The 19,426-nt window shown below is 37.5% G+C and overlaps 1 protein-coding gene across 1 annotated transcript in view; it reads left to right on the top strand.

Moving 5' to 3' along the window:
• The first annotated feature begins 2,071 nt into the window (after positions 1-2,071).
• The window catches only part of FAR1 (fatty acyl CoA reductase 1), a 21,519-nt gene continuing 4,164 nt past the window's right edge, over positions 2,072-19,426 (top strand). The window contains exons 1-9 of the mRNA XM_009994229.1: positions 2,072-2,262; positions 2,554-2,729; positions 5,186-5,365; positions 8,112-8,289; positions 9,351-9,395; positions 9,497-9,615; positions 10,081-10,148; positions 11,714-11,885; positions 18,244-18,373. Coding sequence (XP_009992531.1) covers positions 2,074-2,262; positions 2,554-2,729; positions 5,186-5,365; positions 8,112-8,289; positions 9,351-9,395; positions 9,497-9,615; positions 10,081-10,148; positions 11,714-11,885; positions 18,244-18,373 — 1,257 coding nt within the window. The 5' untranslated portion in view covers positions 2,072-2,073. The remainder of the gene's footprint in view (positions 2,263-2,553; positions 2,730-5,185; positions 5,366-8,111; positions 8,290-9,350; positions 9,396-9,496; positions 9,616-10,080; positions 10,149-11,713; positions 11,886-18,243; positions 18,374-19,426) is intronic.

The following is a 19,426-nucleotide window of genomic DNA, read 5'->3' as shown; positions in this document are numbered from 1 at the left end:
TGACCTGCTGGAGAGCAGTGTAGGAGAAAGGGACCTGGGAGTCCTGGTGGACAGGAGGATGACCATGAGCCAGTAATGTGCCCTTGTAGCCAAGAAGGCCAATGGCATCCTCAGGTGCATTGGAAAGGGTGTGGTTGGTAGGTCAAGAGAGGTTCTCCTCCCCCTCTATTCTGCCTTGGTGAGAGTGACAGAGCACTGGAACAGGCTGCCCAGAGAGGTTGTGGAGTCTCCTTCGCTGGAGACATTCAAAACCTGCCTGAACACGTTCCTGTGTGATGTGCTCTAGGTGACCCTGCTCTGGCAGGGGGGTTGGACTCGATCTTTTGAGATCCCTTCCAACCCCTAAGATTCTGTGATTCTTTATAGACCTCTGTAGATGTTTCCAGTTAGGTCTTTGAAAATTCTGTGGATGGGGCAGCTGATGATGGGCTGATGTGGGTCCTCTTGTCCATCCCTGGATGCTGGCTGTGGATGGAAGAGAAGGAAAGAAGCAGGAAGGGGGCTTGATTTCTCTGATCCCTGACCTTACACCAAGCTTATGTAGATATATGGAATGGAATACTCCGGCCAATTTTGTTGTGCATCTAGTCCATTCCTCCCTATGGGAGGGCTGCAGATAAGACTTTTCTGCTTCTGTGGCATCTGAGCTGCAGATTCAACAAGTAGAGTGAAGTGACCTTCAAGTCCTGACAGCAACATAAACATCCCAGCTTTATCAGTCCACTAGCTGGAAGACTTGCTGCTAGTTAAGAGAGCTTACTGAAGGAAAAAAAAAAATCGGTAGAAGGAAAATTGGCTTCATCCTGGCTCAAACCAGGACAGCACTGAATTTGGTAGAGTTAGGTTATGGCTGGACTCCATCTTAAAGGTATTTTCTAACCACAATGGTTCTGTGATAGAGAAGTTGCATTATTTTTTTCTTGGATTGGTAGGTAAAGAAAGGATATCATCCTGTTTAGGTATTCAGTGTTGTAATTCTTACTTGCTTAAACACTCTCCATCTGTATTTAAGGAGACTAATTTTTGTTGGTTTTTTAGTACTGTGGTTTAGTGCAATCTGTCCATTTTGATTGTAATAACTCGTGCTGCTTTGCTATAGAAGACTACAGCTAGACTTCAACTACATCAGCTTGTTACTTTTATAAATCTAATTAAAAAGATTAGTACAACATAGTGAAATTGTATCATATGCTACAGTCTTTGTAGAGTAAAAGTAAGGTTTGGAAGGGTTACAGATCAGATGTTGGTATATTTAATTTGGCAGAATGCCTTTAACCTAGTTTGAGGCACAGGATGACTTCTAAGTTCATAAAGATCATGGTCCAAATACAACAGTAATGTAAAAAATAGCAGTATATTTTTCTGTAGAAAGCTCTCAGTTTCCAGTATCTAGAATTAGTCATAATCTCCATGTGGTTGCTTAAGGGAGGGGGAAGAAATAATAATTCTCATAGTCAATTTCCAAACTGAAGCAAAAGGTTGGAAACCTGTATCATCTGTGAAACTATAGGGGTTTTGTAGTCAATGTAAAACCGGTTCTCATAACAGAAACTAACTATACCTTTTTTCTGGCCTAGTGATGTTTGTGGGAAGGCTCAGCCTAACACTGACAGAGGACTTTGCTGACACACAGAAAATACCAGGGCTGGCAATTGGCAAATGCTTGGCTCCCTGTCTTCTGTCAACATATTTGAATTATCTACTTGTGATTATATTTTAATGATAAGACCTGTAATTTACATGGAACAGTCACTTAGAGTCGTAAAGGACCATGCACGTAAAGATAAAAATAGACAAAAGTTGAGCTATTTTCTGAGGCTGACTGTCTAATTCCTTAAGGCACTGTCAAAAGGAGTAGTTTACAAGAAGATCTGGGCTGACTGTAGTGACCCTGTGAGACTCTGAAAAAACATCAGTAAGTATTTAAGTAAAATTTAAAAAAGGCTGTTAAAGCCTCATTTTTTTTGAGGTGTGAGGGTTGAATGTTTGCACCTGTGCTGTTCTATCTTCTGCAAATAGGAACTCCTAGAAGTTCTTTAATATACCTTTCTCTTTAACTTTTGAAAGGTCATAATGGTTTCCATCCCTGAATACTATGAAGGAAAGAATGTCCTCCTGACAGGAGCTACTGGCTTCATGGGAAAAGTGCTTCTGGAGAAGCTGCTCCGATCTTGTCCTAAAGTGCAAGCAGTGTATGTATTGGTAAGATGCAAAGCAGGGATGACACCTGAAGCACGAATAGAAGAAATCACCAGCTGTAAGGTATGTGTCATATGCTAACAAAGTACATTTTATCCTTTTTTATAATGTTACTATTTAGTTTTGATAACAACTTTGGGATAAACTGTGCACAACTTCCTTGCTGATTATGTTCATGGGAAGTCAGTAATGTTGTAATATTCCTAACATGCTTTTCAAATTATGATCTTGAGAAATAAGAAGGTAAACCTCTGTATAGGCAGAAATTGTAGGTTTTTTTCTTCACTTATATAAAATGTGGATCTTATCTTCACTAGCTATTAGTTTGTATTTTTATTTTATTTTTCTTGAAAGCTCTTTGACAGGTTGAGAGAAGAGCAGCCAGACTTCAAAGCAAAAATAATAGTAATTACAAGTGAACTTACAAAGCCTGATCTGGACCTTAGTGAACCAATCAAGGAAAAACTTATAGAATGCATTAATATTATATTTCATTGTGCTGCTACAATCAGATTCAATGAAACACTAAGGTAAGTCTAAAATTCTGTGTTCTAGTCTGGTAAAGCAATGGTACTCAAAGGGAAGGGGAAAATCAGGTGCCTGCACAATCTTGCAAGTATTCGTTTTGTCAGGCCACTTCATGTACTCTGTGTGCTTGGTTAATATAATGATGTGCCTTAAATCATCTTTTCCCCAGAATTTATCTTAAGCTATAGGGTTTTCATTTGCTGCTCCTAGAGATGGAAGGCATATTATTTAAACCTCCTTTGCCAGAGGTTAGGATTATGCTATTCAGCATGGAAATGTTAATATCTTTTTTAAGCTTTAGGCAAAAAAAAAATCATAGTGCTTAGAATCTAAATGATTTTTGTACTTTGTTATAGACTCCTCAGACTTTGTGTGTGTGTTGGATATTTTTTTGTTCTGTTGGTTTGTTGTTTTGTTCATTTAACCTAAATCTGTGTCTGCATTTCAAAGACTTTTTGAAGGGCAGCTGTTGAAGAGACTACAAAGTGTGTTTTTATTCTGAGCCTTCTTTACATCACATGTTGTTTGGATCTCTGGGATGGGTAGAAGGGGTACAAATAAGCTGTAGCTTTATGTCCTGCACTCACTGATAGTGTTAGAGCCCTTCTTTCTGATGTGTAAAAGGGAACACAAACTATTCCTTTAGCTTTCCTTCTGAGAAGGGGAACACTAGGTTTCAGATGATAGCTTTTTGGTGAGACTGTATTTGGAGGAGTTCTAGCACTTGCCATCTACCTGATGAACAAACAGATTAGATACTGCTCAGCATTCTCCATGTCCTTAGAAAGTCCTTAATTAAGAATAGTAGAGTTTTGCATTGGAGGGAATAGTAGGAAGTAGATGCACAGGGAGGAAGGTGAAAACTAGAAGTTGAGAACTTTTGTACAACAAATCTATTGAGGAAATATGAGAGAAAGGCAAACTAAAAGCAAAGAAAGATTGTATTTGCATTTTGGCAAAAACTATTAGTTGATTTAGTTTTGAAACAATTGAATAAGTATCCAAATTGGGTAAATGACTGTGAGGAACAGCTCTAATTTTTAGGGGGTTGAGGGGAGGAGTAGTGAGTAAAGCAACTTGAAGATGTAACATTCTCAACTCTGATTGAGTTGTTACAAGGTTTGGCACTACCTCTGAGAATCCTGTGATGTATTACTGTAATGTCATAAGGTAGCCCATGTTTGACTGTTTAATTGCATTGAAGTGTTCAGGAATTGCCAGCCTGAGAAAAGTCCAGAGGGACTTTAAAACAATTTGAAAGACTGGTGTAAAGGGGTCTTAGTACAAAAAGCCTTTGGCAATTTCTGCTTTCTTGGTGGGCTCAGTGTGTTGTTCAGCAAAATAGAAAATACGACCATTTCTTAAGTGCTCTGATCCCAGCTCTTCCCTAACAGATATGCTGGAATGGTTGGAGGAACGTTAAAAAATCTGAAGACCACATAGGGCAGCTTTCATCAGATATTTGACAGAAATAACTAAAGTAAAGTTCCATATACTTGGCTTGGGGCCAGTGGTAGAAATAAAGTCAAGAGGGCAAAATACTTGGGCTTATTTTGGAACTCCTCCGGCTTTGTATTTGCTGTGCAGTTCTGTATCTTAAAATTGTGTGTACAGCTGTGATTATTAATTCCTTTTGATTTCTTGAAAGAGGCAGTGAAGAATGACACCTTTAGCTTAAAAAACAAAGTGTTTTATAGATAAGTAACATTTTTCCATTGAAGTAAATTGTTTTGGGATAGTGGTCTCCCCTCTCCTGTCCCCTCAATGCTTCAATAATAATGTGTGATAAAGCAATCTTAAATTGAGGGCTTACCTGAAAGGGACCAGTTTTTTTGTTAATATAACACTATCAAAGTCCTTTGCAATAAGGCTTTATTGTAATGAGAAGCAGTGAAATTGTGGGGTAAAAGTGTGGTTCTTAGTGGTTTGCCTGTTTGTCTTCTTCCTTCCTTTAATCCTTTTGTGCTACAGAGCCTTGTGCTATCCTGCAATAGGAGGCCAGTCTCCAACTCAGTAGGCCTCTGAGCCTTTCTTCCAAGCTGTTGACCTAACTCAACTTGAACTAAGTTGTTCAGAGATGCTGTTACAACTGACATGCATCTTGTCTGGCATGTTGTGTTGCGTTACATCCTTCACATTTTATTAAAAAATGTAGGATTAGGATTTATCTTGAGGAAATCAAAGGTATGCAATTTTCCCACTCAAAAAATGGAGCATGAAGACAGTAAAGCTTGGAAATTTTTTCTGTACATTAAGAGATGTTCTAGATTAAGACCACGGCATAGTGTTCTAAGCAGAAAGTTAGGATGTTGTCTATGATGCTTTTTGGGGAGAGTGGGATGTTTAGGAATACTTCATATACCCAGCAGGGAAGCATTCTGGAGTGAATTGCCTAGTTATTTCTTTTTACCTGTTTTTGTCTTGCTTTCTGCTAATCAGATTTCTGTTTAATCAACAGAGATGCTGTCCAGCTAAATGTGACTGCCACACAACAGCTCCTCTACTTGGCACAGCAAATGAAGAATCTGGAAGTGTTCATGCATGTTTCGACTGCCTATGCGTATTGCAATCAAAAACAGATTGGGGAAGTAGTTTATCCACCTCCTGTGGATCCCAAGAAACTGATTGATTGTCTCGAGTATGTGTTATGTTTTATGATGCTACTTCATTAATCTGCAACCACTCACCTCCTAGTAATGAAGTACCAAAAAACAGGAACATGAAAGATTAAGTCATTAGCTTATGCTGTGCTGTAAGACTGACAGGATGGCTGACACTTCCCTCTTCTGTGAAGGAGGTGGGCTAAGATTTTATGGTCACTTTCACCTGAGCTTGCTGTGGAGTAGAACTGAAGATGGGGGATGCTCATCTCTGTTCATGAGGTCTCCTATATATGGAGAGTGGCAGTTTTCTAGCTGTGTGATGAGCTGAATCAGATGCTATTAAAAACAAAAAAGCTGTGCTGTTAGAAGTATGCCAGCACCAGCATTGTGAGGAAAAGGAATAAAAACAACAGTCCCCTTCAACTGCAGCCTCCACTACATCAACCTAAATGACATAGCAAGATCAATCTGAGATACTGAAATAATACTACTTTACTACTCAGAAACACAACTGTAGAAGTAGTTCTGTTAGGTATTCAGAGTGCAAACATTAAAAAATCTGTTTCTGTAGTCTTGTAGTCTTTAATTGGGCATTGCAAGGAATTACTCACTCCTGTATTTTACTGTCTGTATGTATTAGCTGTCCTGTGGTCTGTCTTAGTAGCTATCAAACCCTAGCTGAAATAGATGGCAAATACAGGACAAGTCCAGTGTAATGTAATCAGTCTCCTCTCTAAATTGGTCTGTCCCTTCTTCCTTGTCATACAAAATATCACCCCTTGTAAGAGAATTACGAAACTGGAACCAAGTAATTAAAAATTAAAGTACCTTATTTAACTTCTTAGAGATGAAAGAACCATAGTGTTGAAGACAAACAAGCTACTACCTAAAATGCACTTTGAGCCAACATTTTTTAAATTACTTTAAATACACTTTATTCTGAAGTGGTAATATTTTAGTCTTCCTTTTCGCAACCAGGATGTAAACTGCTTGGTTTGGACTTGGGCAGCTGTCTGTATTTTAGAACTCATGGTAGTGAGGGAAGGGTCTTGTAAACTTACACAAGAGTGATCTTTGTAGCTGACAGCTGACTGAGACAGAGATTTGTCCCTTTCTGGACTTTTCTACCCCTCTTCACACCCCAGTTCATATAATGAAGGCAGTCTCATGCATGTCAGCTTTAATTGTAACAGAACATTGGTGAATAATAACAGTGGCTAAATTGCATTTATGGGGCTTAGATGCTGGGTGGCTGAGGCAAATAAAATCCTAGTCCTATTTTGAAGTGGAGAACAACAAAGTAGCAATAGTTCAAGAGGCACATGTCCGTTGTGCTGGTGTGCTCTGACTGAAGGTTATTACAATTTTAAGTACACACTGCTTGCTTAATTGAGAAGCAAGATGAAATTGAAAGACTTAGCTAAACTGAGAGGAGAAACATGGTGACCCAGCTTACTGTGATGCTTATAATGCAGCTAGGACTCCTTTCCAGTGGCATCACTTTCTAAATCACTTAATGCAAACTGAGGAGCAGTTTGGCTATGTCTCAAAGACTAACTTGCTCTGTCTGCACTTCATGTTTGAGAACATAGTTGGTAGAATTGGGATTATTAAAAAGTAATGTTCTACTTGCTCTGTAGTTCATGTGTAATAGATTAAATACCTGAGCAAAAATGTAAATAGCAGTATGCTGCTTTCAGTGGACTGTGAAGATACAACCCTCCCTTTTACTAAGAACCTTGTTTTCACATCAGTCTGTAGCCCCTTTCCTTTAAAGACAAACCTCCCATTCCTGATAACTTATTTTCTTTTGTTGTTAAATTACATTTAACAAATTTCATAAATGTACCTACTTCCTGCAGTACACCACATGAAACAGTTCCAAAACACTTACGAAGCTGAGCACATATTCTGGTGAAAGATATTTTGTCGTTCTTAGCATTTACTCTCAAATGTTTAGGTTTTTTGAAACAAAATGAGCATGAACTCAGTATAGACAGTCTTCTGCAAGTTGGTAGTGATGTCCTGCGGCCAACCATCCTAACTATACCTCTGCTGTTGGATCTCAAATATAACATTCTTCTTGATATCCCTTTTCAGAAGGGTTCTACATATGCAGTTGCCATCTAAATTCAAGTAGTAAACTAATAATTTATATTATACATTAATACTAAGAGCTTGTGTATTAGATTTTTATTTTAATAAGCAAAATCTTTAAGCACAAAACCCTAACTTGTATTTTAAAGAATGGTATTTTAGGAGGTTGTGTTTTTTGAGTGCAGCATAAGCTGGCAGACATTTATTGTTTGATATGCAAATATTTATGAAAATGTTTTGCAACTTCCAGCTTTTTAAAGTAGGAAGATGTATGTAATGTGCTAACTTAAGTGAGAGTTAGTGCTCAATTCTGAAAATCAAGCTGAGATTTAAAGTGTACTAGTTTAGTGTTAGATACTGGGTTGCTGCAGAAACACGAGGTATGGAACCGAGTTTTTAATTATTGCTTAAATTTCTTAATGTAATTTCTTATTCCTCTGTGCTTGTGCAGCTTCTAGGGGAATGCTAGTGCTTTGGTGGTTTTGGGGTGGGGTTTTTTTGAGTCTTTTTGCATTGGGTGGTGTTTGTAAAAAAAATAGTGGATTTTAATTTCACTTTCCAAAGTATTTTTTACTTATCTGCCAATCCTTTTTACATACTGCTTTCACTCCCATTTTCCCCCTTCCCCTCCCCAGTGAAGCAGTGTACAGTAATTTACACTTGCCTCTTATTTTGTTTCTTTAGGTGGATGGATGATGGCCTAGTGAATGATATCACTCCTAAACTGATAGGTGACAGACCTAATACTTACACATTCACGAAAGCCTTAGCTGAATATGTAGTACAACAAGAAGGTGCAAAATTAAACACAGCCATTATAAGGCCGTCTATTGTTGGTGCTAGCTGGAAGGAGCCTTTTCCTGTAAGTCTTGGAGTTTTCACCTGACTTTCTTGCCTGTAAACTAGTACATGCTGGCAGCCTGTTTATCTAGTGACCTGTGTAGAGGAAAGTCTGCTAGACTATGAAGTTGGGGCTTGGTGGCTTCTGAATAACACCTGATAAAAAAGCTGGCAAATAGTGTTATGTGGGAAATGTAGGGGTCAGCTACCCCTAATTATAGAAAATACACTTCTATCACAATGAGAGATACTATTTCAAACATGAGATAGTTCTGCTTTTTACTTCATGATTTTGTGTATCTTCATCTGGCTTTTCCTATTCAAGATGCTTTTGTACGTCAGTAGCTGCAGAGGATGACTAAGAAAATTGGAGACTGTGGGATGTAAAGATGTTTTGACTCTGCTTCTTTTAGTCAAACCCTCTAAGCTTTACAGGGGGTGGCATAAGTTCTATGTACTCTTTGCGATACTGATAATGGTATATGTGCTATATGCTTCCCCCTCTATGGGGGATTTGCATTGGAATGGCTTTTCTGGTCCAAGGTTGAGTGTCTCAAGCTTGTCAAGACCATATAATTGTATACCTTTTTAAGCATGTATAATATACATGTCAAACCAATAAGTATGGTGTCTAAATAGCATTGTTAGAGCTAAGAAAGAATATCTTACATTTAAAAAATGAAAAAACTAGTAATTGCTAGCAAAGCTACTGGCCTGTTTCCTCTGACTTGCCAGAAGCTAGTCTAAAAATACTTGTAAACTTGAATACTTGCAACATAAGTATATCTATACAGACAGTGCCCTGCAGTTTATTCACTAAGAATAAACAAGCTAGAATCTCACTTTGAAGGACCAGTAAATCTACAGGTAGAACTCTCATTTAAGTGGTAGCAACTTGTTACATCAGCAGATTTTGCTGTGGAAGAACTTCATTTAGAGACATAGAAATTAATATATTTATCCTCTTTATTCTCTTTTCCCTCCATCCCTCACACTTGTAGAAACGTCTCGAATTTTCATTTGAAACTGCTGACTTCAGTATAATCTAACCAAACCCTTTCCCTCCCCTCCTGTTCATAATAGGGATGGATTGATAACTTCAATGGACCTAGTGGTCTCATCATTGCTGTAAGTAATGAATATACTAATTTTTTTTCCTCTTTTTAAAAGGCAACAAAGTTTCATGGGTTTTACCTCAATCTCTTTTTGCTGTTGTTTTGTTCTTTAAGGCAGGAAAAGGAATTCTTCGAACAATAAGAGCTTCCAACGATGCACTGGCAGATCTTGTTCCAGTAGATGTTGTTGTCAATATGACACTGGCTGCAGCCTGGTATTCTGGAGTTAATAGGTATAATGGGTGACAACAGAGAGTTCTAAGTACTTTGCAATGGGATTTTAATAAATTGGTCTTCTACTGAACGTGTAATCAAAGTCCTGCTTTTCCCCCAGGACAAAGGAATCTAAAGTTCTAACAGTGTTAATCCCTCAAAGCATATCTTCCTTACACCAAAGAAGATAACACCTACTAATGCTGTTGTACAGGCTATGCCTGAAAATTCTTTCTTGAGCCTTGTTGTAAATAATACAATCTACAGTAACACAGGTGACGCCTCACCTGAAATAAAAGAGATGTGATAGTTAAAGAAGGAGAAAAATACTGAAAGATTATACAGGAAGCAGAAAATAACACAGGACTAATGCTTTCTGCTCTTGGGGCAAATGATACTGTTGAGGGAAAAGATAACTTAGGGTCTGTGTTTTAAAAAGGTGGTTGGTTTTCTAACTTGCTGTTTTGTCTTTTTTCCCCCCCCAGACCAAATAATGTCATGGTATATAACTGTACAACAGGTGGTACCAATCCTTTCCACTGGGGTGAAGTTGGTATGCCATTTTTTTTTCATAAGCTTTACTAGAAACATAAGGTCAAATAATAAAAGCACAAGCTACAATCATTAGGTCATATTGCATTTTTATTTTGCATTAGGTCATATTGCAATTTTGTTGAAATTGGCATAATAGTCATACCTCTCAATTTTGCAGTGTATTGTGCTTTTTCATTACCTTCCATTGTTAACTCTCTCCCTTTGTAGCATTATCACTGTTTCATTTTGTTCCTGTGTTTTTAAATTCCATTATAACTTAAACTATGAGAGAACTGATTTTTCTGTTTGATGCTGCCATGCCCTAATCTTAAAGAGCATGGCTAGTATGCAGAGAAAAACATTGCTCTCAGGAATGGTAGTGATGTTGGGTTTAATACCAATTTTACTAAATACATAAGGATGAACAGCCCACAATTAAATGCCTTGTACATCTGTATAATTGAGGGATATGGTAATAGTTTTGCATTTGTGTAGTTCTTTGTTGTGTTTGGCTAAAGTTAATTGTTAGTTGAGGTGGCTTTTTTAAACATCCAATAGGTACATGAGACTAAAACTATTCATGTATAGGGAAAACTAATAATTAAAAAACTATGGCTACACATTTTCAGCTCTCAGATATCATGACTAGAATGTAATCTACATGCCAAAAGCTTTGTAATAGTTTTTGTTCTAAATACAATGCAAGTCAGCTTGTTTGCTAAAGCTGTTTATTGTTTCTGTTTTTTTGAAATAGAGTTCTTAAACTTAGGTTATTTTTTCTTTCAGTTAACTAAATACTTAAATCTATTTTCTCTTTACTACTTTCTTGGTGCTTTTTACTTTAGCCCATTTTATATGAATCTGTATTTATAAACCTTACTGCTTCAGCCAAACTTGGAAAATTGATTACTTCATTTGTATCCTAAGTTGACCTGGGGTATTTAAACACTGTCTATAACAGCAGTGTGAGTTAAAAGAGATAATTACAAAAATGAGGTGAATTTCAACATAACTTTTTAAGGTTCTGATTCTGCATATCTGGCATGTACAGAATTTTCAAGTGTTAGGAGGAGTTTCTTGTGGAGTCCCATCCTAATCACTTTTTTCTTAATGCTTAAATATGGACAAGTTTTTTTTTAAAAGTCAGTTGAAGTGCATTTCAGATGCTTGCAAAGTCCTCACTCTGTTTTGGAATTATTCTTCACCAGAGATTAGAAATGCCTTCTTCATGAAAAGATGAAAGACTGTTTAAATAGCTTTACGTGCTGCATGAACTGAAATTGCTGTGAATTTTTGAAATCAGTCATTTCTAAGGTAGGGAAGAGAAACAGAGAAGCTACAATAAATGATGATACTGAAGATATGAAGGCATAAAAGACCTCTTGATTATGCTAAGAACCAGTTTAACAATATTTTAGGTTAAAAGCTTATGACTTTATTTTGACTTAGTTTCTGAGGCTTGTAGATGAGTTAGGGTGGCTATTTAAAGAACTTAACAAAGTAAATATTGTATGTTGTAATGTACTCTGAACACTAACTTTACAAGGTGATTATCAAAGCTGTTCTGCAACTTTTCCTTCTCAGAATACCATGTCATTTCTACTTTCAAGAGGAATCCTCTGGAACAGGCCTTCAGACGGCCCAATGTAAATCTCACTTCCAATCACCTTTTATTTCATTACTGGATGGCTGTGAGCCACAAGGCACCAGCATTCCTGTATGACATCTACCTCAGGATCACTGGAAGAAGCCCAAGGTAATGGTGACTGCCCTGTCTTGTCTGTGCCTCTGACTTTGAAACAAAGCTGTGCTTATGCTATGATGTGTATTGATTTTTATTTTTTTCTTCCCCTTAATGCTTTGTGACTAAAACTCAGCCTTTTTTCCCTGAGAACAGGTCCTTAAATTCAAAGTGACTTTGAACTTTGTATCTAAAGTGCAGATGTTTTTTGTGACTAGTCTGGGGGCTTGAGTAGTCAAGGTAAACAGAATTATAAGATCTAGCAAGTGATGTTTGCTCTTGAATAATAAATATTCAAAAGATGATGATCCTTATTTTTTCCTACAGGACATCTCCTTAATTTGAATTTCAAGATAACGTTAGAAAGTGCAGTAAGGCACCCTAACCTTAGTTTCTAATCCAATCCCCTCTTGTGTCAATATTAATATATACGATACCTGCATTTTTGCACGATCTTTTGCTCAGATTGACAGGTCATGAACCATGTTAAGAAGGACAGGGCTAAAAATATCTTCCTGCTAAAGTGGTGAAGACTTGTGAAGAAGACATGGCATGGGCACTATCTAGATTTACTAACTATAAGCAATAACAATCCAGTGGTGGCTTTTCTAAGAGATTAATGACTGGCTCTGCAGTGTTGTCCAAGATACGTCTCAGATCAGTCATGAAACTCCAGGAAGAAGCTTGCATTAAGATTGTTGTTGCTGTTATAAACCAAAAATGCATCAGGAGGCAGAGGTAATAACTGTGGGTTATTCCTGTAGATGATACAACTTGATCTGGTATGTTGGTTTGTATCATCTCAGCATTCTGTTCAGTTTATGATACTGACACTAGCATCTGACTGATCTTTTAGGTGGTGAAAATGGCATAGCTCTGCTAAGTAGACTAAGCTAAATTATGTAGAAGATGTTGCTTCAGTTTGCTTCAGATTTGCCAAGCCATATGATCTTAACTCATTGCATATGTTATTTTTTCAAAAGTATTTGTCTTCAGACTATAAAATCTCCACTGTGGTGACAGTGTGTTAACACAAGTGAGTATTCGTTCATTGTCCTGTAGCCTAGGTCTGTCTTACAAGTAGAAGTTACGTAGCAGACTTCGCACTGGATCAGTAGAAGGAAGCCATGTAAATGGTTTGTAGGAGAAAACTTCTAAACTGCCCTGGGTTCTTTTGTTCCAAGCCTACTCAGCAGTGTGACACAGCAGCAGTAGTGGCAGGAGGCTGTGCCTCTAGAGGGATCTTCCCATGTTAAAAAAATGTAAGCTCTTCAGATCAAAAGAAAGTACTGAACATACAAATTTCTAGCTTTTACATTCTTCTGCAAGTTTAAGCTATTCCTAACAAAAAATTGATAGACTTCCCTGACAGATCTGAAAAACTAATCACTCACTAAAAATAGTTATACTGTAAATACCAACCTACTCTCAAATGGTTAGGGAGTAGTACTGCCAGAATCTTGTCAGTCTTTAAAAGGTGTCTAGTCTTTTAAGTATTTGACCAGTGGGAGTAAAACAAGGCTGTGAATAATCATGTTATTCATAACACTCTTAGCAATTTTATGTTGTAACGCTGGGAATGTTGAATCTTGGTTTTGCTTTTTGTTGAGTTTTTAAACGATGCCCAAAGATGGAATTTAGAACTTTGATCAGTACTAGTACAATTGGTGACAAAAATGTGTTTTCTAGCCTGTGAAGTATTACTGATATGAGTAATCCTGATTAGGTTAATATAACAGTGGTCAAGTGAATTTCTTATTGTGTCCAAGATTTCCAATTTGGAGAGGAGATGGGAAATTGAACTAAAACAAGCTGATGTTCAGTCACTAAGGTTACTCAAATGCAATTGAAAGAGAAGCTTTTAAATTTGACATCCAGGCCATTTACAGGAATACAGCTTTCATTATATAGCTCTTTTTTTTTTTAAGCATTAAAAAAAATTGAGAATGTGCAGTAGGTGCAGGCAGTATTGTCTCAAAGTACTTTGAAAGCTGTTCTATCTGATGGGCTGGAACCAGTCATGGTATAGGGATGTACTTGTGTTGCTGTGGTCATTCTCTCCAGTTGACAGAATGGCTTTAATTACCAGGTGGCACCTATTAGGAAACTTCTAAAGCCTTGGAAACCTCAATGGAAGTTCTAAAAGCCATTATAATGGTGTTCTGAGTGACAGAGAGCTAGCTTAATCTAAAATGTTACCTTTTCCACCACATTTTAGCAGAAAAACCTGAGCAGCATAATAAATGTAAAATCAGCAGAAGAAAAGCCAAATACCATGCTAGCTTGACTCACAGTCAATAGCCTGCCCTCTCTGTGCTGAGGCTGGGTACACTTCTGAGGTCTCTGTTGTGTACTGTGTAGGAAGAACTCCAAGCAATGAAATGACTGTAGGATTAACTGCATTCTTGTGATACTGTCAGGATAATACATTGTAACTGAGAAATTTTTAACAAGTGAAAGAAATAGATCAGGCCTATAACCCTTTGGAACTAAAGGATTATGTTAATAATAATAATCTTAAAATATTCCTGTTCAGTTTTTTTTTAACTTACCTGTTGAAGTCTTCATGCAATATGAAACCATTCTTGTGTACCTGACTTGCAGAAGCAGTGGCTTCAGTGAGATGGGAATATTTTTACTGGTTTTACATCTAGTTGAAGGTTCTTGAATTTAAAAATTCTCTAATATTAACAGTTCAGGGAAGGAGGGAATAATTTACATAATATTTTCTGCAAATTTTACAGAAAGAACATGTACAATAAGTATTTAGAATAAAATATTAAATCTTCATTACACCAATCCTTGGCTGTTACAGCATTGCATAAATAGTGGTGCTAATCCTTAGCATCCAAGTTTAAGGATAGTGTTACCAGTAGCTTGCCATATATATTTAGTTGCATAGCAAAGCTCATTAATTGTCTAACTTAAATATAAGGCATAGTTCTTTCTTGTAACTTTGCATAATGCTTAGCACAACAGAACCACGTTACTTAAAAAGAGTTGAGTTTATTTGAAGTTTTAAAGCCTTTAAACTTACACACCCAGCAGATCTTTCCAGTTATCCTGAAAGAACATGGCATGCAGGACCTCTAGATGTCATTCAGGGATTTCTCCAGCAGTTCATTTTCTGTTACTACTTTGAAAACTGAGGGGAAGGTGTGGTTGATGCCTGTAGGGAGGTGCAAAGGACACAGCTTTAAATTGAAATTATAGATAAGAAGTCTTAAAACTTAACATGAAGAGCCTTTCACATAGTTACTGTCTTACAAATAAGAAATGAGTTGAGTAGAGTTTCATTGATTTAATGTTTTTTACTTCTTGGAAGCACTTAAATTTTGCACTTAAATGAAGGACTGAGCTACTGGAAAGAGAATTCCAGGAGTATGCCTTACACTTCAAAATTCACAGTCAAATGAAAATTTGAACAAAGACAAATCTGAAAGTTTGTTTCATGTATTTTAGAGGAATCTTTTTTAAAAATGTAATTAACTATCTCAAATGCTTATGCAGAGACTTGCAGATTAGCAGCCTGTAGATCGACTAAAGGATCAGGCTGCATTTAGCATTAGATGTGTTTTTATCTTGGAGACAACAGGTTGTGTGCAAGACTTCAAAATGCAGTCATAGCCTTAAGCCAGGTCACTTTCAATTGTCTGGTATAGAAGCATGCCCACCTAACTTCCAGATAATTGAATTAACTACTGCTTAAAACTTGTAATTCCTCTGATGTGCTTCTCAAAATGTTGCAATGTAGTTTGTGTTAGAAGGGCTGCCTAGTAGAGGCAGAATTCTGCTCAGGGTAGGTGGAAGTCTTGTCTGCTGCCACACTGACTTGCTGACTGACACTAATGTTCAGTTCTTTGTGGTGAACAGCAGGTCTGGCTGTTTTGTCTTCAGTTTTATGAAGGCAGTGTGGTACAATGCTTGAAATACTGATTGGTTATAATATATAGCTTTAATATGTATGTCTTGTATCCAGGGGCTCTCTGGAACAACCTGAGAGGTGTATATTTCAAAACATCATGTTGAGAAAGTTCCATTATGTGTATCCATGCTCTTTTTTGAGTTGTGTGCAGGAGGAATGTGGTGCCATTGAAGTTATAAAACCTAGTCTGCCAGAGCTATATAAGTGTCCAATAAATGACACTCATGCTGACATCACTGAATACAAGAGGTTGTCTCCGTAGTTCTTTTTCTTTTCAAAAAACAAAAGTGTACTTTCATGTTGATTTAGTGCAAACTTACAAGCTGTTATCAAGAAAGCTGGTCCTCTTCTCTTACCTTTTTAATTGTTGCAGCAACTGAGAGAATGTGGAGACATTTGATTGCTTTGGTTGATATATTGAGAAATTAACCCTATAAAAATTCCATTGATTAATTGATCCAGCTGGTTCTGTCACTAAATCCAGTTTGAGTTGGAGGAAGGTAAAAAATTGCAGCTGAGGTAAAGCTCTTCTTAGTCACTCAATTTTATTTTTTAAATCATCTTAGCTCTGCTCTAAAACCGTATCTGTAAGCAGACAGCAGGATTCCCAGTAAAGGTTAGTCTTTACATGAGTTTAGATTTAGTTTAGTTTTTGTTTACAGAAAAGAGTAAAAACCAATATCAGTGACCAGTAACAAGCTCAGAATCTGCACTTAATCAGTTATTCACTTGCACCATTTAGTATTTTGCAGGGGCTCAAGTTTTCTTAAACTGTAACAGCCTAAGTGCTCTAAGTAAAACTCAGCTGCTCTCCTAGCTTAGCATAAGAACATGGGCTGGGGAGGCACAGCAGAGCAAGTTAGTGAAGTTAAGTAAGACTGTCAGTGGACAGACCTCTACAAAAAGTCTAAGCACTTGGCCACCAGTTCATGTTTGGGACTGTTTTTATCCAGGCTGTTCTGCTATGAGGTCTTTCTGGCCTATCTGACAGTTGAAATTTTTGCTTCCAAAGTTTTGAGTTATTTTCTGATTTATTTATTTTTTTTACTGAACTATTACACTTTTTTAATATTCAGTATAGTTAACACAGGATATATTTTGGATGAACAGTCTATATTCCTAATTATTTTTTAATCGGAGGAAATCTGGCTGAACTCAGCTCTTACTGTTGCTATGTTGCCCAACAGGTGAAACTATGAACAGGTGTTTAAAAGCATCTAGAAAGGTTTACTAATAGAATTATCTAGTGGTCTAAAATTTGAATAAAAGTGAATTTTACTCTGTAGATAGGTTCCTACCTGGTTTGAGGAAAAATACTTGTGCTTTCTGTGTTTTAGATGTTCTGCTTTTTTCACTGGTGTCTGAAATTTGTATTACTCCATTTCATGAGAAGGAAAAAAGGCAGCCTTGATATTCCCTTTGATACTGAGATGCCAGCCATTAGTGACAGTAGAGTGATGAATAATACTTGCTTTAGAGGAGTTCCTGGAACCATGTGCTATATCCCTTTAATAAGCATGAATGTGTTAAGGGAGCTTTCAGAGAAAAAAGTAATCAGTGGTTTTTATTGCTTTTATGAATTTCATGGAACAAAACCTACCTTCAGAAAGCCATTTCCTGTTAGTGCTGGGTTGTTCTGCTTGCTTTGCCTTCCCTTTCTCCCCCATGCTTAAAATGACCAGTGTGTCCTGCTATAAGGATCAAATCAGAAGCAGTTCTGTGAGATGGAAGCACCTTGAGCACCCAAAGCAGGACTTCATTAGCATTAGATTATGTGATTATGTGGTACTAGTTAATGCTTATTAAAATTGAGTGACCATCAATATCACTGTAACACTTGGAAAATTTCCTGTCATAAATGTGGGAACTTTGCATCAGAGAGACTGGATGACTCAAATTTTTTGGGTCCACTTCAGATCTGATGAAAGAAACTTGCCCAAACTGATCCTTATAACAATTTCTCTGTACTCCCAAGTGATGGTTTTGTAGAGTTGCTTCTTCTGCATAATAAGGGATGATGGAATATATTTCTGCATATTTTGAAGTAGCATGGAATTGATCACCTAACTAGCAGGATCTGCTGTGGTCTAGCTGTGCCCTTAATTTTGCTGCCTTCTGCTGCAGAAGCAGTGTTGTTAAGGGGCTGGGCCATATTTCATAGGGAAGAAATTTACTGTTGCACTGGGAAGTAAGATTAGGAAAAAAGGATTGTCTTATAATTTTTTATTCTATATGAAGATTGGACAGCCAAAGTCCACTTTAATAATATGCAGAAATATCCTGTTGATCTAATAAAAGTTGTTTTGTGTACAGAGCAGGATGGGATATGTTAACCCAAGAATGTGGGGCTGGAGGGAAAAAAATGTACAGTCTTACTATCTGGTTTTTTTTCTTGTTTGAAGTAACCTTTTCCACTGTAACCTGTACATTCCTTGCCTTGGACTGCAGGATGATGAAAACAATAACACGCCTTCATAGGGCCATGATGTTGTTGGAATACTTCACAAGCAAATCTTGGATCTGGAATACTGAAAATATGACTATGCTAATGAACCAGCTAAACCCTCAAGACAAAAAGGCAAGTATCTGTGTGATGCGTGTGAGAACTGAAAGTGAAATACAAGGTCATGGATTGTAAGCTTGAATAAGGGCATGAAGTGGTAAAGCTGCTCACTGTCGTGTTGAGCTAACTGGCACTGGAGATTGTTGTCCCCTTCCTTCAGCTGTGGTAAGGCTGTGTTATGAGCTAGACCAGGGGTTTGATCAGAGATGAGGAAGGGCAGGAGGCCTGGTATGAGGTGGCCTGATCAGGCCATCTGGTGTTGTCCAATTATCAACCAAGTGGCCAAGCTGTTACCTTTTTACCTGCCTCATGAGTAAAATAAGGCTTTACCTTTTGATCACTTAATCTGAGGAACAGGAGGTAAACTTTGAGAGAATTTCCTGCTCGTTTTTTAAATTAGAAAAAAAATTTATATACACTCTTCATGCTTGGGCCAGAGATTCTGTGTATTCAAAGAAATACAAGTGTAAATTCTCTTCTTTCTGAAGCACACCCTTGCTGTGTGACTGAAACTGACCCATGCAGGGGAGAAAGGGGGAAAAGCAGGATGACAGAAAAGTCCTGAAGGTTGTTGAATAAGAAAAAAAACCTGATACTGAGTGCAGGACCTGAGTAAGAGTAAATGAAGGAACTCAAAGGAGAAGTCTTGTCTTCCCACAGTGTATGGTTGTTGACCATCTGAGTCTCAATTTTTGTGCAGTGTGTGCCAGCCTCAAACCAACAGAAATGCCTGGATGTGGCTGGCTGGTTCACCCTGCTGTCTGGTGTTGACCAAGCCTACCTTCCTTTTCTACATGTGTGCCTGTGCTGCCAAATTCCCACCTACTTGCCCCTTGTATGGCTGGGAAAAGTTATACAAATCTCGCTAAGTTATTAAAAATATATTTGTGCAGTAGTGAAGCTGTAATGGAATAGGGTTGTTTCCTCCCCTTAATGTGTCTTACGGTTAGATACATGCACACGTTAAAGACTTACTGCAGCTGAGATCAACTTCTGCTTCTGCTCCCCCAACATACAGTTGAGTTTAAACTTCCTTTATGCTATCCTTTTGTTGGTTAATATTCAGCA

The sequence above is a fragment of the Chaetura pelagica genome, unplaced genomic scaffold, assembly GCF_000747805.2.
Source record: "Chaetura pelagica isolate M959 unplaced genomic scaffold, ChaPel_1.0 scaffold153, whole genome shotgun sequence".
Lineage (NCBI taxonomy): Eukaryota > Metazoa > Chordata > Aves > Apodiformes > Apodidae > Chaetura > Chaetura pelagica.
Note: the sequence above shows the minus strand (reverse complement) of the source record. Positions and strands in the feature narration are given on the sequence as shown.